Source organism: Scyliorhinus canicula, chromosome 19 (assembly GCF_902713615.1).
Source record: "Scyliorhinus canicula chromosome 19, sScyCan1.1, whole genome shotgun sequence".
In the NCBI taxonomy this organism is placed as follows: Eukaryota; Metazoa; Chordata; class Chondrichthyes; order Carcharhiniformes; family Scyliorhinidae; genus Scyliorhinus; species Scyliorhinus canicula.
Genome location: NC_052164.1, coordinates 22419156 through 22445271, shown reverse-complemented (window position 1 = coordinate 22445271; position 26116 = coordinate 22419156). Strand labels below are relative to the sequence as shown.

The window sequence follows — 26116 nt, the reverse complement described above, 5'->3', positions numbered from 1 at the left end:
TAGAACCAGTTGAGGAGACATTTCAGGATAGAAGGGATGTCGGTGCTGGGGTTTGGAGGGGGGTATACGGTATGTATAGGAAATGGAGACAAGTGGGGCTGGTTAAGGCGAGGGATCTATACCTGGAAGAGGGGTGTGCCAGAATAGAGGAACTGAAGGAGGGGGTAGAGCTCTCGGGAGGAAGTGAGTTTAGGGACTCAACAATGCCACTGGCTGGGTGACTTATGACTTTCTCCAGCTTGGAACGATCAAATACAAATTAAAGGGTTCAGGGGAAGGCTTTGAGGCAAAGTGGGGAATGTTCATGGCCGGGTTTGAGGAGTTATTCGTTGCGGGGGAGGGGGGGGGGGGGGGGGGGGGGGGAATGAAAGAGGGGGAAAAATTGTACAAACTGTCCAGTTGTGTGTTGGGGAGTTTGCTCCCCGATTTGTTTATGTTTTGAATCTTTTATACAAGTTTTGAATAAAATGCATTTTCTAAAACATTCTTGTAATGTGGGAAAGGCGGAAGCCAATCAACACACAGTATGGTCCCACAAAACAGCAGTGTGATAATGAGCGAGTTAAAACAGTGATGTTGATTGAGAGATATTACTGAGCAGGTTATCAGGAAGAACTTCCCTGCTCCTGTGCGTTGCCTTTGGATCTCTTTTTACACATGCAAGGGCTACAGGGACCTCTGCTTAATATCTCAACCGAAAGAGGGCACTCCCGTGGTGCAGCCCTCATTCAGAACTGAATTACGCCAGCCTGGACTATGTACAGGTACTTCAGTTTCTACAGCAGGACCTGAAACCACATCCTGCTGAATCCAAGGTAGAAGTGTGAGCCAAGGCTAATGCTCAACGACGACTATACAACTGCTGATCTTGGCCTTCAAAATGGGGATCCTATCTGGGGTGTATTTTCAGCTGTGTAATAGAAGAGCGAAATGTCAGCCACGGTGATAACAATATATGAGGTGATGATTTATTACACAAGGGCATTTATTAAATGTATTTGGTCAAGTGCCAACTTTTTCAATGTCAATGGAACAAGCAAGGTTAGAGATAGGATTGGCCGGCTATTGAAATTATGTCACTCCTTCGGGTGCGAACGCACAAGTGGTTCAGAAGTTAGTTCCTGTGGTTTATCGTGAGCTGTGAGAACTCTGTTAGGTGTTATTTTCCCACCACAAGAAGAACGATTTGTGCAAGGTCCCACTTTGTGCGGTGTAATGCTAGAATGTATGTTTGTCGTCAAGTTACAAAGCAATGGCTGTGCAGTTGCGACATCTGCAATTTATTTTATCCTTTTAACCCACAGCGATGAAGGACCAGGGTTCAAGGGGAAAGAATGTCAAGAACGATCAAGAGAGTAGCTCAACGCATTTCTATTAACCATCGGAATTATCTCAATAAAACAAAAACAAGTCTTTGTTCATCACAAATAAGGTATAGACAGAATACTGGCATAGATTAGAATCAGCAAGGAAAAAACTATTGCCTCACATATTGCAGAACATATTGGCAGCACGGTAGCATTGTGGATAGCACAATCGCTTCACAGCTCCAGGGTCCCAGGTTCGATTCCGGCTTGGGTCACTGTCTGTGCGGAGTCTGCACATCCTCCCCGTGTGTGCGTGGGTTTCCTCCGGGTGCTCCGGTTTCCTCCCACAGTCCAAAGATGTGCAAGTTAGGTGGATTGGACACGATAAATTGCCCTTAGTGTCCAAAATTGCCCTTAGTGTTGGGTGGGGTAACTGGGTTATGGGAATAGGGTGGAGGTGTTAACCTTGGGTAGGGTGCTCTTTCCAGGAGCCGGTGCAGACTCGATGGGCTGAATGGCCTCCTTCTGCACTGTAAATTCTATGAAAACTCTATGAAACTTGAAAACCTGGAGTAATGCCCGTAGGACAAATCTCAGGTCACTTCCCAGGTGCACAGCAAAAGCACATGCACAAGTAACTTTCCGTGCAGTTTCCAAACTGACCTATTCTTTCTTTTGACGTGCCCAGTCATTGTAAAACACTTGTTTCCAGGGTGACTTGCACACAAATCTATTACACTACTTTAACGTCCAAAACGTCTAACGCCAGTCTCGCTTCCCACTGGTTTCAAGTAAATCAGGTATCAGAAAAACCTAGTTGCCTGCCAAAAACATTTGCAAGCAAGTGTCAAAACAGTCACATATTCCAATTTAATACAAGTACATAGTTTAAACTATATACATTGGTTCCACGATTGTGCAGGTTAGGCCACGATTATGGTGGCCATATATTATGAGCTTGCTCACTCGATCCAAAGCATGCCCCTGCTGCAACTGCTTAAGCCAAGGTCTTCTGCCATTATACTGCACAGAATGATAATTTAAAAAGCGCTAAGCCTCAAAAGATCTCAAGCGTCTTGTTCACCTCTGACTTTATCACAATTATACGTTCACTCCAACGCGGCCTTTATGTTGGGAGATTTACTGGATTACACAGGCTTATAACATTTTCCTGCTGCTTTTAGCCTAGTTAGTCACAGAAGTTAAATAAATATTCGTGCTGGCACCATGCAGCTCTCAGCCATGTTTGGGCATTGTACCACTACTTCACACAGCCCCATCCTAAAGTTCATGGGTCAATCCTCATATGTGCTCGGCGTCACAGAAATAAATGTGGTTGGGAAAGTTGCATTTAATTAACTCTGTGAATCTGTGCGACAGCACAAAGTGTAATTTTAGTCATGATATTACCTTGATCAAATTAATTTGACCAAAACGGGATGATTTCTATGGAAGGCTATTTTGGGGCAACTTTTTTTTTTAAGCTCAAGATTGAAAGGACATCAGCGATTTCAAACAAGCTCTTTATTTTTGACATCCAGCCAACATCAAGTGCTTCCAACTTGTATTACTCAGCTTTACACCAGACTGAAACATCTACCCCTTGGAGGTGCTGTACAGCCACCATCCAGGTAAAATGCATTTGTGGAAGAGACAGATTCCTGTAACCGTAGAACCAGTTTGAATTGGACTTCCAGAGATCATCGCATGACATTGAGTCCCCAAAATATCACTTGAGACCTTAGTGATTTTGCAAATTGTTTACAGTAGCAAACGGCAGAAAACATGATTCATCTCAATTTGCTGTGATAAACATCAAGGAAAGCAAATCTGAAGAAAGAAAAACAAGCAACTTAGAATTGCTGGCCTAAGGCTTAAACAACTGCAGTGAAACTAATTACAGTAAAGCTGACAATGGATTTGTCTCTTCTTCCCAACTGAAATAAAAAAAGACGACATGACCTGACATGTAGCAGGCAAGAGCATTTACAGGGCTAATTTCGATGAAACAGAGGTGCTTTCCATAATGCAGTACCTCTATTATATCTCAGTGCTTGAATCTCATTTAGTTGCCAACACTTTTTAAGTTATCCCCCAACCAACCCCTTTCTGTTCCATCAGGTTATCATCTGAGTCAGTCTGTCCAGGTCCCTCCTAATGGGCCTTGAGGTTATCCACTTTGCTCGCAAAAACAGGAAAGCAGATTTTTATCTGAATGACTGTAGATTGAGAGAGGGAAACGAGACTAGTGTGTCCTTGTACACCAGTTGCTGAAAGTATGTTTGTAGGTTCAGCAGGCAGTAAAGAAGGCAAATGGTACGTTGGCCTTCAGAGTGACAGGATTAGAGTAAAGGAGCTGAGGTGACTACAATTATACAGGGCCTTGGCGAGATCACACTGTGGTAACCTGACAGTGCCTAGTTGAGACCGATTAAGTTGTATATTTTAAATTAAAGAATTGGGCACTTTAAATCAAACTGCATTCAAATCTCAGGCAGGCTGTTGGGAATTCAGACTTGACCAAAAGTCACGTACACAACAGACAGACAAACTGCCAGAACATGTCTTGACCTGCCCTGTCAATTACCCATCAGGAGATCATCGCACCTATTGTTATGCGCCGGTTTATTGTTAATAGCCCAAATCGAGCGGTGTTGTTCCTCGTCACTCCTGGTACCATGTGTTGTTCCTTGTGTCTTAATAAAGCTCGTAGTCTCAAAGGTGGAGAAGATGCTTTATTGTGAATTTGTCCTCTCTTCAGAGCTTAACTTACGGCTACCTCAAATGCTGCCTGCCTGTATCTGTGTCCTGCTTTCAGTTCTGCCTTCCGTGAAGTGTGTCGTCACTTCCTGTCCCTGTGTATATATAGCTCTCCCGTGCTCCCTCTAGTGCTTGCTCAGTTGTATTGCATCTACTCAGATCTACGATCACCACACGAGCCAGACTTTTGGGCACTCAAGAGTTCCTGCCATTACCTTATATGGCACCAGGTTATGTGCAAGCAACACCAACGGATATAGACACCTGAGGGCGGACCCCGCAGTCCTTTCAAGCGGTGGTCAAGAAATCCACTGGCTGCTGGGGCCCCCTCCTGGGACCAGAGTAGTTATTGGAAAGGCGGGGGGGGGGGGGGGGATTAAAAATAGATGCCCAAGGCACACCCACAGCGAAGACTCCATGCAGAGACAATCGATTCACCTGACCAGAGGTGTAAGGAAGCAGCCTGCAAGACCCACATTCGCAACGAGGGACCAGAGAGACTCAGAGAATCAGACTCACGGCTCAACCGAAGTCAATTATACGGGTAGTATAATGAATCTTGGGAATCTTTAGTAAATGTTATTGGGTTAATTTAAGGGTAAATATTATTGTTGTTGGATAAAGTTGGTTTGATTTTATATTTATGTTGTCCTTTGTTCTCCCCACTAAACAGAAAACTTTGATTAAAATGCTGGTCAAAGTATCTGGGTCGGGATTCTCTGACACCCCGCTGGGTCAGAGAACCCTGGGGGGGGGGGAGAGAGCCCGTCCTGCCGCCCCGATGCCGGCTGCCGCATTCTCCGGCGCTGGTTTTCGGGCGGGGGCAGGATTCACGCCATGCCGGTCGGGGGCCATTGGCAGCGCCCCCCCCGGCAATTCTCCGGCCCCCGATGGGCCGAGCGGCCGCCCGTTTTGGCCAGTCCTTTCAGCGTGGATTGGACATGGTCCCACATGGCGGGACCTGGCAGGTAAGTTGGCTGGTGGGGTCCTCGGGGAGGGCGCGGGGGGATCCGACCCTTGGGGGGGGGGGGCACAGTGGCCTGGCCCACCTGATCTGGGGCGGGCCTGTGCCGTGGGGGCACTTCTTCCCTCCGCGCTGGCCCCTGCAGGGCTCCGCCATGGTCGGCGCGGAGAGGACAACCCCTGCGCATGCGCCAGAATAGGCTGGCCGGTCTGCGTATGTGTGGAACCACGCCGTCGGTTCTGCGTATGCGCTAACCCGCGCAGTCCCTTCACCGCCAGCTGGCGGAGCGCAAACCCCTCTGGCACCGGCCTAGCCCCTCAGAAATGCGGAGAATTCCGCTACTTCCGGTTGGCCCGATGCTGGAGTGGTTCGCGCCGTTTTTGATGCCGCCGTCAGGCCATCGCGCCGATCGCGGAGAACCCCGCCCCCGAGATTTCACAGTTACATATTCTGTGCAGTTTTGGTCTTCTTATCTGAGGAAGGATGCTTCAGCTATAGAAAGTGCAGAAAAAGTTTAACAGATTGATTCCTGGGATGGTGAGACTTCACATAGGAAGAGAGATTGAGTCGGTTAAGGATTAGATTTGCAGGCAATCTCATAGAAACCTATAAAATTCTAACAGGACCAGACAGGTTAGATGCAAGAAAGATGTACCAATGTTGGGGGTGTCCAGAACCAGGGGACATAGCCCAAGGATACGGGGTAAACCATTAAGGCCTGAGATGAGAAGATATTTCTTCACCCAGAGAGAGATTGGCCGGCGGAGGTCTCTACCACAGAAAGCAGTTGAGCGAGGTTCCAGGTTCGATCCCGGCTCTGGGTCACTGCCAGTGTGGAGTTTGCACATTCTCCCCATGTTTGCATGGGTTTCGCCCCCAGAACCCAAAAGATGTGCAGGCTAGGTGAATTGGCCATGCTAAATTGCTCCTTAATTGGAAAAAATTAATTGGTACTCTAAATTTTTTTTTTAAACAGTTGTGCTCAAAACATTGCATGATTTCATGAAGGAGTTATATATAGTTCTTTGGTCTAAATATGGGGCGGGGGGGGGGGGAGAGAGAGAGGGAACAGGTTACTGAATTGGATGATCAGCCATGATCATAATGAATGGCGGAGCAGGCTCGAAGGACCATGACTGACTCTTGCTCTATATTTTATGTTTCGATGTCAATGGTAAGATCTACTGCCCCATCTGTAGTTCATCCGAGAGATTTTGAAGCAACATTTTGAGATTCAAGTAAGCGACTGGCAATGTGGGATTTTTAAAATAGCACCCAGATGTTTTAAATGATTTGCCAACATTTAACTGATGATTTTGGTCAGTTGTCATTCACTAGTGCAAATTGTGTCCTGTTTCCTGGATACTCAGATAATCAACGTTCCTTTCACATGCAGTGATAGCATTGTTGAACTATCTACGACTTGCTTCAAAAGTGCACATAACTCTTCCACTATTCAAATGCAGCTCTTTTGACATTTGGAGATGGTGGTAACGTAGTTATTGAACCAGGTGGCCACATATGTACTGCTGATTTTCTGTAGAGATAAAATTTTCTGTAGAGATAACATTTTCTAGATATTGGGATTGGCACTAAGTGGAGTGAGGCCAGAAGTTTAGAAGCAGTATTCGAGATTTGAGGGATGTTTATTTTAAAAACAGGGTGGGTTTTGTGCCGGCAGAGAGAGGCAGCAAACCACCTGGAGTGGAGATTCCTTGTGAAGGACCAGATATTTTAACTACTAATCTCGTCAGACCTCCTACCTGAATCTTGTCCAAACCTGGTAGGAAGTGGTAACTGGTTGATATCAGGTGAGAGGAAATCACAATTGGACTCTGAACATACGGCCTCCAATGCTTCTGTTAAGTGGTTGAGTGATTGTTCAAGTGGGCCCATAATCTTCTAGCCTTAGGCTCCATCTGCTGCCAGGTTGGCCTGTCAATGGGCCACAACTGGCTATTTCACATAGCCGTCTAAATAAATTGGCAATTGGACCCCTGATTTAGTTACCGGAACCCGATGGTATAACTAAAGGACTCTGCTTGAGGGGCTGACTGGCCTACCCCTATGTTCAAACAGGTGTCCCTCCTCCCTGCTCAGCGGAACAGATCAACTAACATAAGAGCCTGTGGGAGAGCAGCGAGATCAATATATGTGCCATGGGCTGTTTCAACTGCTTGTTGGTAAGACAGGGTTATTATCAGCCCTCAGAACCTCAAATGTCGGACTTCCCTTCTCTTAAGAACGGGAAATAACAGGTGACAGTAAACACACACAGTAGCGAGCCTTGGTGACCTCACTACGGAGCAACATCATATGATATTAGCTTCAAAACGCATGACCTTGAGTCTGCTGAATAACTTTAGGGCTTGGCTTTACAATCCAAAGACTGGAACTTTTAAGATGTCAAGTGATGTTTATTTAGCAGGTCATGCAGCGGCATTTGTGGAGTGAAATGGAGTTCATTGTTTCAGGTCGTGATGACCTTTCATATGAAACATTAATTCAGTTTCTCTTCACAGATGCTGCCTGACCGGCTAATTATTCCCAGCATTTTTTATTTTCAGTTCACATTTCCAGCGACCGCTGTTTCTTTTTTGCTTTTGTAGATTAGTTTTAGAGAGTAAAATGATACTTTGGAGGGCAGCATGGTGGCGCAGTGGTTAGCATTGCTGCCACACGGCGCCGAGGTGCCAGGTTCGATCCTGGCTCTGGGTCACTGTCCGTGTGGAGTTTGCACATTCTCCCCGTATTTAAGTGGGTTTCTTCCCAACAACACAAAGATGTGCAGGGTAGGTGGATTGGCCACGCTAAATTGCCCCTTAATCAGAAAAAATGAATTGGGTACTCTAAATCTTAATTTTTAAAAAAATAAAATGACACTTTGGCCAGAATTGATTTTTATTAGCCCTCCTTCAGAACATGAACTGCTATCTGTTTTGATGGCTAACTGCTTTGACAAAGAGTCATCGGCCTCGAAACGTTAGCTCCTTTCTCTCCCCCCCCCCCCCCCCCCCCCCCAGGTGCTGCCAGACTTGCTGAGATTTTCCAGCATTTTCTCTTTCGTTTCAGATTCCAGCATCCGCAGTAATTTGCTTTTATGAACTGCTATCCTCCTGTTCCAGTTTGAGTTATACGTTCCGCCTCATTAGAATGCACAAGGGAGCAAGATAAACGTGCAGGGAGCTCTTGGGTTACTGAGTACACGATTTACACGATGGGCGACCGAAGCATTCAAAGAAAAAATCTGACCAACTGCTTCTCGAGTGTCGGCTTTCACAAATAAATGACCTTGATCTCTGCAGAGCTTTTGACATCGCTTTCTCAACACATGAGCTGCAACGTGCTCAACGCACATGCCAGACAGTTTACGTTTTTGAATTCAAGCCCTGAAGGTTTGTCATTCCTGCTTTGTACTTATCCACTTACAATGGGTCAGCAGCCACAGAGAACTGGAAATGAGGTCCCTTCTCTCCACAGATGTGGTCAGACCTCCTGAGATTGTCAGTATTTTCTTTTTGTCATTGGAACAGAGAACAAACAGTGCAGAAGGAGGCCATTCAGTCCATTGAGTCTGCACCGACCCACTTAAGCCCTCACTTCCACCCTATCTTTGTAATCCAATAACCCCTCCTAACCTTTTGGTCACTAAGGGCAATTTATCATGGCCAATTCACCTAACCTGCATGTCTTTGGACTGTGGGAGGAAATCGGAGCACCCGGAGGAAATCCACGCAGACACGGGGAGAAAGTGCAGACTCTGCGCAGACAGTGACCCAGCGGGGAATTGAACCTGGGACCCTGGCGATGTGAAGCAACTGTGCTAACCACTTGTGCTGCCATGCTGCCCCCAAAGCGGTGCTTGCTGGGGTTTCAGCTCTTCAGATTAAAATGGAGTTTTGGACTAGATTAAGTTCCCATTTTCCTTTCCAAATTTTCTCCTCTCCATGTTCCACTGACTCCTTGCAACTTTCTGGACAAGGGGCTGGGGTGGGACAATTTTATCTAGTTAGTTGGCCACATTAAAGCCCTAGATTGAATTTAGGATCTTTCATGATCCATACAGCTCAGGATTACAACATAACAGTGCACACAGGTTGTGGGGGCAAAGAAAATAAGAGATGAAAGTGAGCCAACAGGAAGATAACCACAAAATCCCTCTCAAGGAACAGAAATTCTACAGTGTGGGAACAAACAACAGTGTAAACAGGCCAGATTGCCAAGTACTGTTTATGTAAATAGTTAAAAATTAATAGCTCAAATTGGTTACGTACCAAGGTCACCACCCAAATGGGAAGCCACAAAGGAAAGATTAAGAACTGAAGAAGTTAAATATTCAAGGGCTTAAGATTTGAGATGTTTATACTAACTAAATTCCAGTGGTGGTACTTTCCTTAACATCTAGATCGTGCATCTTTGGAGTTTCCAATATAGTAATTGAACAGTTACCTCTCCCGCTGGAAAATGCATAGTGCAAGTCTATTTTGCATAAGAAACATGAACTGAACTGTACAATGCTGATTATCTTTCATTTTCACACCGGAATATTTACAATTTTATTATTTTTTTTCTTTTTATTTTTAAAGGGCAATTGAGCATGGCCAATCCATCCAAACTGCACAGCTTTGGACTGTGGGAGAAAGAACCCCATGCAGACACGGGGAGAATGTGCAATCTGCACACAGTCACCCAAGGCTGAATCGAACCCGGGCCCCTGGCACTGTGAGGCAGTGGTGCCAACCTCTATGCCGCCGGGCCACCTCCTTATTTGCCATTTTATATGCTCTTCTTTTAAGTTGGCCTTGGAGACAAGGCAGTCAGAACTACACTGACATAAGAAATGAACAAAGATGTCTTCACGTAGCATTCTTCAAGACTTTGGGATACCCCAAAGAGCTTTAAAGCTAATGAAATACTTTTCATGTATAGTCACTGATGTAATGATATGGCAGCCAATTACAAGAACCCACAAATAGCAGCAATGAGATAAATGAGTACAGCATCTGGCTTTTTTTAAAAGGTGACGTTGTTGGGAGGTAAATGTTGGTCAAGGTATCAGGGAGAACTACCCTGTTCTTCCTGGTGAGAGCTTTTACATCCACTGATGGGACAGACAGGGCTTTCCAGCAAATGGAACAACAAGATAAATACGCTCTTGAAAGACCAGTTGAAACAGAAAGAATTCCGTGAATAATATTTATTTATTTATTTATAAATTTAGAGTACCCAATTTTTTTTCCCAATTAAGGGGCAATTTAGCATGGCCAATCCACATACCCTGCACATCATTGGGTTGTGGCGCTGGGACCCATGTAGACATGGGGAGAACATCCAGACACCACACGGAAAGTGACCCGGGGCTGGGATCGAACCCAGGTCCTTGGCGCCATGAGGCAGCAGTGCTAATCACTGCGCACCGTGCCACCCCCAAATAATTATTTTTTTTAATGGTACGCCAGCTAATTTGTAGTTTTTCAACAAAAGAATCTGGCACAACAGTGAATAAGCCGGCGTGCGCATGGTCAATTATTGAGCCATTAAGCACCTACCTTAGCTGGGACCGGAGTAAGATCTGTGATTAACATAGTTTCTCAGTCAGAATTGGATCTCGCCCAATTCACAAAATGAAACCGTAATTATAGCACATTTTGCGCGATTACCGCTGCTGTGAAAAACCGTGGGACATTTTACTATGTTAAACACGTTATAAAATGCAGGTTGCTGTGGCTAATTGATTTTTTTTAAATGGGGGATTTTTAAAAAACATGCTCATGTTCATCAGCAGAATCACAGTGGGCATTTCTCCACAAGAATATTACAAGTGCTTACAGCCGTTGTAGTCAGCATTGCATTTGTCATGTCAAAACCAGTGATCTTCATCAAATTTGTTTTTCAACTTTCATGTTCCCTCATACAGTATAAAGTTTTATATCAGTTTTTTGCACGGATTATATGTTCTACAAATTAAAGGGTACCAGGATGGTTTGAAATATTTGAATGGTCGGTGAACTCTTGACAAAAGGCAACTATCTGAATTGAATTACATGAAAATGTTAAAACACCAGCTGTGCATTATTGGGCTTTTTTGGAAAAAAACAAAGGGCGCGATTCTCCGCTCCCCACGCCGGGTGGGAGAATCGCGGGAGGGCCGGGCGAATCATGACACGCCGCCCTGGCACCACCGTGATACTCCCAACCCCCCCCCCCCCACCCCCAAAATGGCGTGTCGCGGAATCGCCGCTTTCACGGCGACCGAAGGTTCTCTGGCCCGAATGGGCCGAGCGGCCTGACGTTCCCGACCTGTTCACGCCGGCGGCAACCACACCTGGTCGCTGCCGGCGTGAACATAGTGCGAAAGGTAAGTTTGGGGCCTGTGGGGGGCGGAGAGGGGATTGAGCACCACAGCCATGCTCGGGAGGGGACTGGCCCGCGATCGGTGCCCACCGATCGTCGGGCCGGCGTCTCCAAGGGACGCACTCTTTCCCCTCCGCCGCCCCGCAAGATCAAGCCGCCACCTAGGAGCCGCCGCCGCGTCATTCTTGGCGCGCCGCTTTAACGCAAGCATCAAAGCCCGGCGGCCGAGTTTCTCACAACGCCGCTCCTAGCCCCCTGGGAGGGGGGGGGGGGGGGGGTGAATAGGGTGCAAGGAGCGGCCTCCGACGCCGTCGTGAAACTCGGCCGAGTTTACGACGGCCTCCCCGATGCCGCGCGGGAGCGGAGAATCGCGGCCAAAGTCTGAAATCTTCGGTGGCACGGTGGGGCAGTAGTTAGCACTGCTGCCTCGTGGTGCTGAGGACCCGGGTTCGATCCCGACCCCGGGTCCGATTGCGGCTCACTGTTCGTGTGAAGTTTGCACATTCTCCCCATGTTTGTGTGGGTCTCACCCCCCACCCAAAAAGAAAAGTGCAGGGTAGGTGGATTGGCCATGCTAAAACTGCTCCTTAATTGGAAAAAAAGAATTGGGCACTCTAAATTTTAAAAAGGGGGAAAAAAACAAAAAGGATTACCTCAGTTTTTTTTGAAAACTTGAGATTCTTCAAAAGCCTAAATCAATTCCAATGAAAAAAGGGAGTTTCAATACCTGTATTCACACTTGTGTCAATCAAACTCAAGAGGGAAAGAAATAAGATACATAATAGTCGATTCACATCCTCGGGCCATTCAAAAGCACCGCACAGCCAATGGATGACATTTTGAAGCACACAGTCACATTGAAGAAGACAGCAGTCAATTTACGTACAGGAGAGAGAAAAATAGACTTGCATTTTGCAACCTCAGGTGATTTCAAAACACATTACAGCTAATGAAATACTTTGTAAAGTTTGTAAAGTGTAACCAGTGTTGTAATGTAGGAAACACAGCTGCCAAATACATATAATGACACAACTGACCATTTAATCTGTTTTGGCCGTGTTGTTGAAGGGGGACAAAAGTCAGCTAAGCTGATGGGGATCTTCTGTGGGGTCATTTCTGTCCATCTCAACAGGTCGGGCTTCGGTTCAACATCTCATCCACATGGTGGCACATCTGATAATGTGGTACTCTGTCACCTCACACCCTCCAGTGGAGGTTGAACTCAAATTCAGAAGAGAAAGTGGTACCGTTGAGCCAAGTTGGCAATTCTACGTTGTCAAAAAAAAACAGCAGTCTGGGAATCAATTTATCCTTGGGCATTGTAGCAACAACTAGAATTGACAAGCAGTGAAGAGATGAATTTAGTCTTTTATGTCTGATGTTTGCAAATTGCCACGGACAAGTGGACAAATTGCAGCTGTAGATTTTGGGAGTGCCATGGCTAGAACAATAAAACCAGCAAAATTGTTAAGATACGGCTACATTTGTGTGGCCACAGAATGAAGTACAACTTAAAAGTTTTCAAACAGCAAATGAAAGAATACTGACTCAAGGCTCATAAACATGGAGTAGTCTTTGCTTCAAATCCTTTGATACCTTTGGATAACCCAAACATTTACAAACCTCAGATTTAAAATTAACAATCGACCAACATGGCCGGTTACTCACATTGTTAGAGCGTGGTGCGAATAACGCCACAGTTGCGGGTTTGATCCACATACTGGCCAACAATGCAAACCTGTCATGAAATTACCACCTCCCAGCAAACAATCGACCAAGCATCGAATGCCATATGCAAAAGAGTTCCAAACTTTTATCACCTTTTTTGTGGGTAGAAACAGTTCCCCCCTTCCCCCCCCCACACTTTCCGTAACTTAGTTCCACAGCTCAAAAATTGATCCTCTGGGTGGAACAGAAGCAATAGAATTCCACCATCTCTATCTGTTCCAGTTGATATCTAAAGCTTTGATCACATAATTCCTTCACTTATTTCCAGGGAATATGCACTAGCTTGTAGTCTCTTCTCATAATTTAACTCTCAGTATCTGGATATCATTTTTCATCACCTATACATACTACATTCCCTCTCAGGCCAAAAAATCCTTCCTTACACTAACTGCTCACACTATACCAAGTGCATTCTAACCAGTACGTTGAATAACTGGAGTATAAAGACTGATAAAATAGGCAAACTTCAATCTTAACATGGTTGCTACCAACGTGGAGCCACATATTGCTAAATGATAGGCAGAAGGCACTTACTCTCCTAATATACATGACTGATGAGCAAGGCTGTATCCTGGTTGCACACGCACTTGTTTAATGAGCTCTTAAAAGTTTACTTAGGGACATTAGCGACTGTTTCGCATTAACACGAGAAGACAATTCAAGCGACAATCAGAACACATCTAGTGAGATTCCTTTTTTTGTACAGAAACAGAAGTGGTCATAGGAACTTGCCAATTATACCACCTGTAAAATTATGATTTTTGCATTGACGCAATATTTCAATAACTGATCTCAAAATGCATTGAATTGGACCAATGGAAATTCAAGGGTGTAGGTTCTGCTTTTTAAACTTCTTTGGTTGCCAATTCAAAATATTGTTTCAACCAACCAGGATGATCATATTTCTTTCATAACTACAAACAAAGTCTGTGTGACACAATTTTTTGCCAATTTTTTTCTCCATCACCTGATGAATGCATTGAGTCCTGGGGAAGTTCAATAGGCGCAGACAAACTCAACACACACCTTCCTTTCCAGTAGGGTTTCTTTAGACAACAACCAAAACTCGACCTCCTCAGTTTTGGATTACAGAGCTCAATTGCAACAATCAACACCTGCTTTGGTTAACAGAAACCCACTAGAAAATCTGATTTTTTTTCTTTAGGATCCATGTGGATGAGTACTAAAATGTATTTACTTAGGCCAAAAGTGTTCAAGGCTTTGTGTCTTCAGAGGCTGCACAGATATGAAATACTTGGAATTGGGGAAAGAAAGGAGCGAACGGGGGCACATATCGATTTTTTCATTCATTTACATGCATCTCATGTTACCAAAACACCTAGTAACTTGGGTATATTCAGGAATTTAACATTAGTATACTAAACAAATCATTGAGACAAAGGCTCTAATCAGAATATTGTTTTCCTCTTCTCCCTCCGAATTACTAATTGGCTCATTAACAACATTCACATCGGGGCTTCAATTAACATAAAGACTGCCCTGATTCCAACGATAAACGCTGTTTTGACCGAAACCAGATCTGGTAATCTATAATCACCATTCTGCTTGTGTGCTCAGGAGACAAAAAGTCTCCTCAGTGCTCCACCACATTCAGCCAGTTTATCCAGGGAGGTGGTGAGTTACAAGACCCCAGCCTCAATAACCAGCATGTGCTGAATTAGCTGCCCTTGGTTGTTTAGCAGGACAATTGCTAAACACTTGCCTCAGCTTCTCTAGACTTGCTTTTCTCCCAGTTGTCAGCGTTGAGTTTGATACGGGGCTACCAAATGGGTGGATCACACACAATGGCACCTCCAACGAAACAACAGTATTAAACACAACTCCTGCCAAACTCAAAATGCAAGCTTGATGTACAAATGCAAAGATTGTTGGCCTGGCCTCTTATGGGCTCAACTTGGACAATCGTGTTTTTTGCCTTTGAGGATACCACCTCAAACTTCAGTATTTGTTCCCCATTGCAAATCAGTTCTTAAAAGGGCCACTTTTAGGGACAAAATGCTCAAAGGATAATCCACATTCAGCACCCACATCACGATTCACTGTATAAACACTGCTCAGAGACGGACAACGCCTCATGGACATTGATGAAATATCCTTGTATGGTTTCTGAGCTTTGCCGAGTTTGCAGATGTCAGCCAAGGATCGTGTATGACGAACACTCATTTTGGAGATGTCACACAGTGCAAATTCCCAGCACTTCCAGGAGAAAATAAGGGGCAATTTAACGTAGCCAATCCGCCAACCTTGCACATCTTTGAGTTGTGGGGGTTGAGACCCACGCACACACGGGGAGAATGTGCAAAATCCACACGGACAGGGACCCGGGGCTGGGGTCGAACCCGGATCCAGTGCCAACCACTGCTCCATCATGCTGCCCTAACTACTGGACATTTTTAGCCTATTATTCGCCCTCCGCCAATATTGGCATCATGACGTGTTTTGTTCCTTAACTTCTTGGCCTAATTGCAAATGTTTAGCCTGGTAATGCCTAAAGTTACTTTAAAATGACATCATCTTTGCACTATAGGAACTGCTTGAGCAACAAAGCAATTTTTCAAAGTCAAGGACCAGGACAGCCTGTTACAGCTTTAGGTGAGTAAAAGGTGTGTGGGGGAAACGGGAAGGGCAAAAAAAAATAAACAGCACTACAAAAGAAATCAGAGCACAAGAAATATATTTGTGCTTTTTAATTTGTTATTTGTAAAATTATTTCAGTTTTCTCCCCCACCAGCCCACCCTCCATCTTCAACTCCCATTGGTTTAGTTTTGCGGTTCTTAGTCAAGCTTCAGCAAGTTCAAGAGAAAATGAGACTTTTTTCTCTAAAGAAAGGCATGGGGAGTATCAGGAGATGGTGGAGTTACACAAACCGAAGCAAGTTCTATTGCATTTGCAGCTGGCAAGTGTACCACATCCATAATGTTTCTAAAGTGCAGAGAAGGCCTGAAAAATTGACCACATCCAAAATGTTAATGGCGTGTTAACAGGCTATTCCCTTTCAGAAAATTCTGGAAATATTCAGCATCTCTGACAGCATCTGTGGAGAGTGAAGTAGGGCGGGATTCTTTGATATTGTCTGTGGCGGGAGCCATTGTGAGCATCGCTCCAGAGTTGCTGCCAGACCAGAGTCCTTTCGGCATTTTCCACTTTTAAACAGAAAGAATTGCATTCCTAAAGCACCTTTCACAACTACTGGACATCCCAAAGCTCTTTTAAGTGTAATTACTGTTGTACCGTACGAAACGGATTTGTGCACAGTAAGATCCCAGCAAATAGCGCCGTGATAAAAGGCCAGGTGGTCTGTTTTCATGGTGCAGATTGAGCAACAATCTGCTCGGACACCAGGGATAACTTACCTGCTCTTAATCAAGATAAAGCCATGCTGTCTTTTTTTTTAAATTTAGGGTACCCAATTATATTTTCCAATTAAGGGGCAATTTTTTTGCGTGTCCAATCCACCTACTCTGCACATTTTTTGGGATGTGGGGGCGAAACCCACGCAGACACGGTGAGAATGTTCAAACTCCACACGGACAGTGACCCAGAGCCGGGATCGAACCTGGGACCTCAGCGCCGTGAGGCAGCTGTGCTAACCACTAGGCCACCGTGCTGCCCAGCGCCGGCCCTAGGGTTGCTGGCGCCCCGGGCAAGCTGAACTTCAGCGCCCTTCGGGGGGGGGGGGGGGGGGGGGGGGGGGGGGCCGAGGCGGGGGGGCAAGGCGGGGCGGGGGGGCGGGGCCGAGGAGGGGGGGCGGGGCCGGGGGGCGGACGGAGGGGGGACGGACGGAGGGGGGGGAGGCCGGAGGGGGGAGGCCGGAGGGGGGGGGGGGGGCGGAGGGGGCCGCCCTGGGGGAGGGCGGCCACCGCGCATGCGCTGGTTGGCACCGGCCCAACTGCGCATGCGCGGGACCCGAGTCTGGCGCCCCCTAGCACATGGCGCCCCGGGCGACTGCCCGAGTTGCCGGTACCTTGGGCCGGCCCTGGTGCTGCCCTGCCATGCTGTCTTTTATACCTACCCGAAGACGCGCTGTTAGGTAATTTGGACATTCTGAATTCTCCCTCTGTGTATCCGAACAGACGCTGGAATGTGGCGACTAGGGGATTTTCACAGCAATTTAATTGCAGTATTAATGCAAGTCTACTTGTGATAATAAAGATTGTATTAAAAAAATAGGGGGCAGACAGGTTCTGGTTTAATGCCTCATCCAAAAACAGCACGTTTGATAGTGCAACATTCTCCTGTTACTACACAGCAGTTTCAGACTAGGTTTTTGCACTCAGTGGAACTGGAATCCAAAATTGTGCAACTGAGCAAAAGTGCTGTCACTTGATCCCCGGCTGAACAGTATTTTGATTGAGTATGAGGGTTCTCTTTCAGACACTGATCCACCTCCATACTCCCAGCATTTTCTACTTTTATTTCAGGTTTCATAGTGCTGCCTCATTTATCCCTACGCACACATGACTTAGAGTGAGAAACATATCACAGGAAACAAGGCGTTCACTAAAGTTCAAAGTTTATAAATAGACAATATTCATGCATTCCAGATTAGGCATGTAACAGGGATCTTGACATTGTGGCAGATTGTTTCCCTCTACTCAAAATAAAGTTACTTTCTGAAGCTGCAGTTACCATTTCTAGAATGACCTTGGCAATACATACAATGCTAGGAAACTATTAGGCAGAAGCTGACGGAGCTACCTGACACAGCGCAACACCAATCTGATGACTGTTAATGAATGTCTTATTCAGTGAAATTACGATTATTCACTTGTCTCCTTTACCTTTCCTCCCCGTCCCATGACAAATGTCACTGTTGATGTTTGCACAGCTGCCATTAGCCAAAACCTAGTAGTATCTTTGGCTCGCGTTTAGTGAATACGCTGTGAGCATTATGCAGCCAGAAAACAAACAGGTAATCTAGTTGAGTGATGACATATTTCACACTGGTAGGTTTTAAAAGGCATCCCTTTGAGGGGAACCTCCAGATTCCAAATAGTTAATTCGCCTCAAATTCACTTGTTCAGTAAAGACAAAGTAGATGCTTCCCTACTCAAGACCAGCCACTGAGCACTGTACTCATCTGAAGCATTTTGGGGACTCCAGTGCCCGTTAGTGACTCAAACCACATGAAATGACTCCCACGATGGTTCGTCAAATTTATCTAAATTAGCAGTTGAATCATATACATGAGAAAAGTCCCACGGTTTCATTCCCAATCCCAGCTGAATTTGCTGACCTCGTCATGGGGTGAGATCAGTATCTATAACCTCTTCTCACGTATGTCTTACCCAGCCGCACAAAGTGGAAAGATCCAAATACAATCTCAAAATCTGCTAACCAAACATTTAAGTGGAAACCGATCATATTGAAACTTGTTTTTCCTGTTTCGATTATGAGAACATACTAATGTTAAAAAATAAATCAGTGCCAGAAACTGCCACATCGCTTGCCGCATAAACAACTTTTGCATCTGGTCTTAACCTGACTTGTGCATGGCCTCGATTCCAACACCAGTCTGGCCAAAGCCAGCTCTGTCAACCACATCATCTTTCTATAGCGTGGCTGGACAGATGAAGCAAAGAAACTCCTTGGGGCTCTACTTGCAGCTCAGTGAATTCATCCAGGAATAAACCAGGGACAACTTCACAAGCGGTTCCCGAAGTGTACGTCTCACATAGCAAGTGACAACCCGATCACAAGGCTGCGGTACTTACAAATACCAAAGTCCAGTTTAATATCAACAGGTCTTCCGGACAATGGCTTCAGCAAATCTGACAAATTTACAATTGTATGTGGTCTACAGTCTGCCGATACATGGCAAATCAGTTCACTGATAATATGGAAGCAGCTTCTGCTAGGAAAATTGGCCAACATTCCCATTCCTCAATGCTACCCTTTGATCACATCTTTGTGGCAGCACGGTAGCACAAAGGGCAGCATGGTAGCACAGTGGGTAGCACAGTTGATTCACAGCTCCACGGTCCCAGGTTCAATTCCGGCTTGGGTCACAGTCTGTGCGGAGTCTGCACGTTCTCCCAGTGTCTGTATGGGTTTCCTCCGGGTGCTCCAGTTTCCTCCCACAGTCCAAAGATGCGCAGATTAGGTGGATTGGCCATGATAAATTGCCCTTAGTGTCCAAAACAAAAGGTGAGGTGGGGTTACGGGGATCGGGTGGAGGCTTGGGATTAACTGGGGTGCTCTTTTCAAGGGTCAGTGCAGACATAATGGGCCAAATGGCCTCCTTCTGCACTGTAAATTCTATGATATAGAGCAGGATTAGACATATTTTTGTTTCCCCCACTACTCATTTTTAAAATTTAATTAAGGGGCAATTTTAGCATGGCTAATCCACCTATCCTGCACATCTTTTTGGGTTGTGGGGGTGAGACTCATGCAGACACGGGGAGAATGTGCATACTCCAACGGACAGTGACCGGGGCTAGGATCAACCCCAGGTCCTCTGCGCTGTGAGGCAGAAGTGCTAACCACCGTGCCGCCATGCCGCCCGATCCCCCACTGTAATGGGATAGCTGACTAATATGCAACTTCAAAGCTCACACATCAATCAAGTTCTCCCAGGTGCTCTAGACAACATTTATCCCTCATCCAACATCACTAAAAATAATCAGTTCATGATCACATTTTTGTTTTTGGAGACCTTGCCATGTACAACATTAACTGCCACATTCCCTACATTACAATAGTGATTACACTTCAAAAGTACTTTACTGCATCCCAAGGTTATGAAAAGTGCTAGATGCAAGCATTTATTTTGCTTTATCGGATGTTGCAAGACCTGTTATCAGGTTATACTAGGAGCTACACCTGTCCAAACTTAGCTCAAATCTAACCTTCATTCGCCAAGACCTTGAGGCGCAAGCAAGCAGCAGTCACATCGTGTAAACACAAACAAAAAGGGCACCGAGGGTAATTAATTCAATTGCATCATTAAAACTTTAAGGTGAGCCCAGGAGCTTAATTACTCACAGTTCTGAAGTAGTAGAGCTGCTAAGCATGCATTCTCTGGCTAAAATTACCTCCTGGGAGAACATAGCTTCTTCAATAATTGCTCCCAGTAAGTCCCTAACCTTCTGGTTAGCTAGTTGTTCCCAGCTGAGGTGCCCTGAAACCAAACCTTCTGTCAAAAGTTTTATGATTTGAAAGCTGACCTTTCTTCTATGAGATTTATATTTACATGGAGCTATCTTTCCTGGAACAAATAGCTCAGTCTTTTTTTTGACAAATTTAGAGTACCCAATTCATTTTTTTTGCAATTAAGGGGCAGTTTAACGTGGTCAATCCACCTACCCTGCACATCTTTGGGTTGTGGGGGCGAAACCTACGCAAAGACGGGGAGAATGTGCAAACTCCACATGGACAGTGACCCAGAGCTGGGATCGAACCTGGAACCTCGGCTCCGTGAAGCAGCAGTGCTATCCACTGCACCACCGTGCTGCCCTTGTCTTTATAAACATAAACTCAAGACCAACAGAATTTTATATGGATTTGAAAGTCCATTTCAAAAGCCTTCTAACTGCCGTTACATTAGTAAGTGAATGATCCTGTTAACAGTGCCAGTAAGTAGAGTTTGCCCTTATTCTCGCACACCTCCCGTTCCGGAGTGCAGTTGGCCCTTAAAACAAAAAAATGCACACATTCAAATCGGATCATCACCACAATTCCCTATTGGGATGGTGCCAATATTCTTGATGTGGGTTAAAGGAAAAAGGGAAAGAGTCAAAGTGCATAAGGAGTGAGTTTAGACTCGAGGCTGGTGAGCAGCCAGAAGCAGTTTTCTCTGCAACGTCCTCCTATTCCTCAGTGCAGCTTTCTGAGGGTAATATTTGATGCCTTGCCATTTTGCCCCTGTGGACCCTTTTTATACGCGGTCACAGCTATTTCAAACTATCTCCATGTATGCCAGTTTCACATTCAAATATCTTGAATCAAAGAATTAGAATGATCTAAAAATTAAAAAGTAGATGAGCTTACGAGTACGGACGATTAACAAAGCTCAGCAAATGCTTTGATTTCTGAGCGCTTTAAAAAAATACTTACCTGGAAATAATTATAGTAGGCAGAACAGAGCTTCACTCAGTGTAAATGTATCACTTGGCTGCTCAGCTTGCCTTTAAACATTGAAACCTAAATGGTGAGGCAGTCAAGCAAAGAGGATAACTGTTTTGACAGGGAAACCGCTGACCATGCATGATGAGTCTACCTTCCCTTACTGACAAGAATGAGCTCCTGCAGTCAATTCTGGTGGGAAGTTCTTTTAAATTTGGCTACTTAGAATTCCAAACAAAATTTGTATTCAGGGGAAATCTTTCAAATTAATCACCAATTCAACAGAACAGATGAGAGGAACTTCACCGCACGTAACTATTTGATTCAGGTCAAAGGTAGAAAATGTACTTGATATTATGTGGAATGAATGCTGGCCTTGTGAACGATGACCACCTTCCACGAATAAATACAATTTAGTGAGCCCCATTCTATTTTGGAACCACTATTTAAGAGTAATCTTTCCCATTTTGTCAAGGCATGGCACGAACCTTGACATCCTGTTGAAGAGAACTCATAAATAATACATGACTGATGAAGCCAATTGCTATAATTCACCCATAACTACAAATAGAAGAAGGACACCACAGGTAATGAAAGCAAGTAAATTATTATTATCAAATAGTTAGGCGAGGCATTATTTTTGGTTTGCCTGATGGTAAGTTTACTTGGATGCACTGGGACCTGTATCTTATTCTGGCAGTGTCAGGTGAGTCTGTGGATAGATGTCAGGGGCATTTCATTGACAGCACCACTATATTGTAACACAAATCCAGAGTTAGGGCCCAACCCTATCAAACCCTGGAAAGCAATGGCGAAAGACTCCCCGTGTTCTCCAAGAGGAGAATATACAACTTCAGTGTGGTGCTAAATTAGGTTTAAAAGGAGTGTACAGCAAGACATTTGCATAGACGTCAAGATTTTTTTTAAAAAATGCATCCAGCTTCTCAGCTACTGAGTAGCCTACATTTAAGATTATAATTTACAAAATACCAAAATGCTTACTACAATTTTACTTCGAAAACAGGTGAGTATTCCTCACTTGAGCACAGTGTGTGTCAGCAGCTTATCACATACAATTCTCACGGAAATGCCTGTTTCCCAACAGGAGTCATTAAATAATAACCAGCAAAGAGTCGGGACGTCAGCCGACAGCTCCAAGGCTGCTCTGTTCCAGAATGGGAATTGTAACCTGGACAGTATGACCATGCTCTCTATATTCCAGTGGCAATAGCAAGGAAATGGGCTTAAAATAAAAGATACAACAATTTGTGTATAATTTATAAACATTGATTCGCGGGGGGGGGGGGGGGGTTAGATGACGCGGACAAAACAAAATACCAATCCACCACCTTGCTTCCTGACTCACTCCAAAACGGACGGACGAATTATTGCAAACCTCAGACCCAGATCAGAATACCAGCTGACTTTGTCAGCTTGCTCCAGGTGCAGAAGGTTAACACCAACAATGCAAGCCGAGACGGATAAGCAACCCTCTTTCTCCCTCTACGGTCAATTAATTTCCCATACAGTTTTTTTAAAAAAAGTCTAGCTCAGCGAGAAGTAGAGAAACTGTAGATCTTTAAAACGATCAACATGTTGTAGAAGGCGCTGCTGCAGTGCACTCGAGTTGTTCAGTTCTTCTCTCATCCCAAGTGAGTCAAACGCCAGTCAGCCGAGGCATCTGGAGGTTATGCTGCAATCGGCATCGTTCCCAATCCATCTGCGGGGTGTCCTGGAAGTAGCAGTGTCGACCCATCCGGCAGCGGTTACCCAACCCAAAGTGAATCACTGCAACGCTGCAAATCATCCATTTCGATCGTCAAAGGGGAGATCATAATTGGGGCCAAGTTTAACACTAATTCCCCTATTCCCATACCCCCCCCCCCCACCCCCAAGAAACCTCTGTAGGGATGATGCATTTTTGGGGCACTGTGAGTGAATCCGTTGAGTCCAATAATGGCCAAAATCAGCCATGGGTCGTATTGAATGGGTTGAGCTTGTCACATTCCTGCTAATTCCTATGTTCTTGCGAATCAAATCAACTACATGAGCTGTACATTTAAGACACTGACACTAAACGCGAGAGAGAACACCAAAATGCTAAAACACTAAAGCAGGGACTGGTTTAGCACAGTGGGCTAAACAGCTGGCTTATAATACACAAGGTCAGCAGCATGGGTTCAATTCCCGTACCAGCCTCCCCAAACAGGCGCTGGAATGTGCCTGCTTTTTACAGTAACTTCATTTGAAGCCTACCTGTGACAATAAGCGATTATTATTATTAAAATGGTCTTAATTCTTCCCTTCATTAAAGAGGCCATTAAAGAGGATCCTCAGCACAACACAAGGCAGGCGGACCTCCCTGGCCCCTGAGCTGGCGATTGGTACCATGCCAGCGGTGCCAACTGCCAGGCGCAGCTTGTTGGCATTTTTAACAGTTCAAGTTATTTTTTTTTACACAGTTGTCCCATTTGAGTTTAGGAGATTCTGACATCGAGGAGAAAATAATATTCAACAGTGCCCCCATTACTCAGGATGATCAACAAACTGGTTTGAGGACCAAACAGCAGAGAGACCAGACTCCCAACATCAGAAGCAATTTAAATCCCAGGCTGGGTGGCTAATGAACTGATTTTAAACACAATAATTATTGGGGAGGGTGGTTGAGATGGGATTGATAAGGGAAATGGATTCCCACACCATGGCAATAACAAGGGAGAGAGAAAAAAAAACGCTTGAAAGCCCAAGGCAGTGATTTATTAAGCGTCACTCCCACTTCATTGCGCATTTTTTTCCGTTTGTGTTACAGCCGAGACAATGCATTTTTTTTTTATTTAAAAAAGGCAAATGGGGAAAAATTGCACGGCAAACGAATCGTTAGCAGGGAGTCAAACATGTTGGAACCGGAGTTTGGGCACACAAGAGGAGGACACATCTTTGGAGCGCCCTAGGTTATTTGAGTCACTGCACAGTTGCTATGCGAACCGCAGCGAATCATTGTAAGAAGATTAAGTGAAACTTTACGCCTGACGGATTCTGGTTTCCAAAAAAAAACAGGTTTCTTCGGAAGGAACATATAAAAAGAAAATTGAAGACTATCCTCCCCCCCCCCCCCCCAATAAAACTTTCTTAAATAAAGTTGGTCTTAACTCTTGATTTGCTGCATAGCTTCCCTTCTATCTCCCCCCCCCCCCCCCCCCCCCCCAACACCACACACACACACACAATAAACCCCAATCAGCATTTGTGACAATTTGACATGACCTACCCGTGGTTGCATTGCTGCTGTTTTGAGCTTGAACTGTAATGTAGCAGATGAGAGAGAGAAGGCAAGTCAGCGAGACGCCGTGTATGATCATCGCCATCCTGGCTGCAATTCGGGCTAGGAGGGAAAGCAGCAGCAACAACAACAACAAAAGCACAGGAATAACGTAGCGGACTCCTTATCCTGCTGCTGCTGCTCTTGTCTTCAGCGAGACCCTGGCCACGATGCTGGATCGAAGCGCTCTCCCAGTGTAACCGCACAGGTGTTGAACAAACTCCAGCTCTGGTCACTTTCCACAGACGTAGCGGTTTCAGCGCAACAGACTCCACCCTCTCGCCGGCCTTAAAGGCGTACCGCCTGCAAAAAAAACCCACTCAGCTCCTCCGGACGCAGGACTCTGGCGTTTGACAAGAAATGACAGTGTCTGCACGCCAGCGCTTTCCCCTGGATCGGCACCCCCATCGCTCATTCGCCACCTTCCAGTCTTCCCACACAAGAGGGGATGACAACTTTTCAAAACCTGCATTAATGATCTGGAAGAAGGAACTGAGGGCTCCGTGGCTAAGTTTGCAGATGATACAAAGATATGCAGAGGGACAGGTAGTGTTGAGGAAGCGGGGGGGGGGGGGGGCTGCAGAAGTACTTGCATAGGCTAGGAGAGTGTGCAAAGAAGTGGCACAGGGAACATAATGTGGAAAAGTGTGAGTTTAAGCACTTTGGAAGGAATAATGGAGGCAAAGACTCTTATTTTCTAAATGGGGAAATGCTTAGGAAATCAGAAGCACGTAGGGGCTTAGGCGTCCTAGGGCATGATTCTCCGGTATCCGGCGGGCGGGCCATACCGGCGCCATAGAGTGGCATGAACCACTCTGGCATCGGGCCGCCCGTAAGGCGCGGAATCCTCCGCACCTTTGGGGACTAGGCCGGCGCTGGCGTGATTCCTGCGCATGCGCGGGGGGGGGTTTCTTCTGCACGCTGGCCATGGCGGTGCTTTCAGAGGCCAGCATGGAAGGAAAGAGTGTCCCCATGGTACAGGCCCGCCCGCAGATAGGTGGGCCCTGATCGGGCAATCCGGCCACCGTGCCCCCCCCCCCCCCCCCCCCCCCCCCCCCCCCAGGACTCTGCAGGCCACCCTCAGAACCAGGTCCCGCCGATATGGACCTAGTCTAATCCAGGCCGGCGGGACTGGCCGAAAACGGGCGGATGTCGGCCCATCCGTCGGGGACCGGAGAATCACCGGGGGGGGGCACTGCCAACGACCCCCGACCAGCGCGGCACAATCTTTGCCCCCGCCAAAAAACCGGCGCCGGAGAATTCGGCAGCCAGCGTCGGTGCGGTGGGGCGGGATTCACACCGCCCCACCGCGATTCTCCGACCTGCCGGTGGGTCGGAGAATCCCGCCCCTAGTTCAAGATTCTCTTAAAGTTAACGTACAGGTTTAATCAGCAGTTAGGAAGGCAAATGCGGGTGGCATGTGGTGCAGTGGTTAGCACTGGGACTGCAGCGCTGAGGTCCCGGGTTCGAATCCCAGCCCTAGGTCATTGTGTGGAGTTTGCACATTCTCCCCATGCCTGCATGGGTTTCGCCTCCACAACCCAAATTTGTGTCCATTCTAAATTACCCGTTAAATTGGAGATGAAAAATAATTG

At 45.9% G+C, this 26116-nt stretch overlaps 1 protein-coding gene across 2 annotated transcripts in view; it reads right to left on the bottom strand.

The window, feature by feature from the left end:
* The window catches only part of LOC119953886 (protein HEG-like), a 127539-nt gene extending 102736 nt beyond the window's left edge, over positions 1-24803 (bottom strand). Inside the window, exon 1 of one of the 2 annotated variants that reach the window (XM_038778511.1) lies at positions 24471-24803. In XM_038778511.1, coding sequence (XP_038634439.1) covers positions 24471-24567 — 97 coding nt within the window. In that variant the 5' untranslated portion in view covers positions 24568-24803. The remainder of the gene's footprint in view (positions 1-24470) is intronic. The other variant, XM_038778510.1, reaches the window with a different exon arrangement.
* Positions 24804-26116: the final 1313 nt, after the last annotated feature.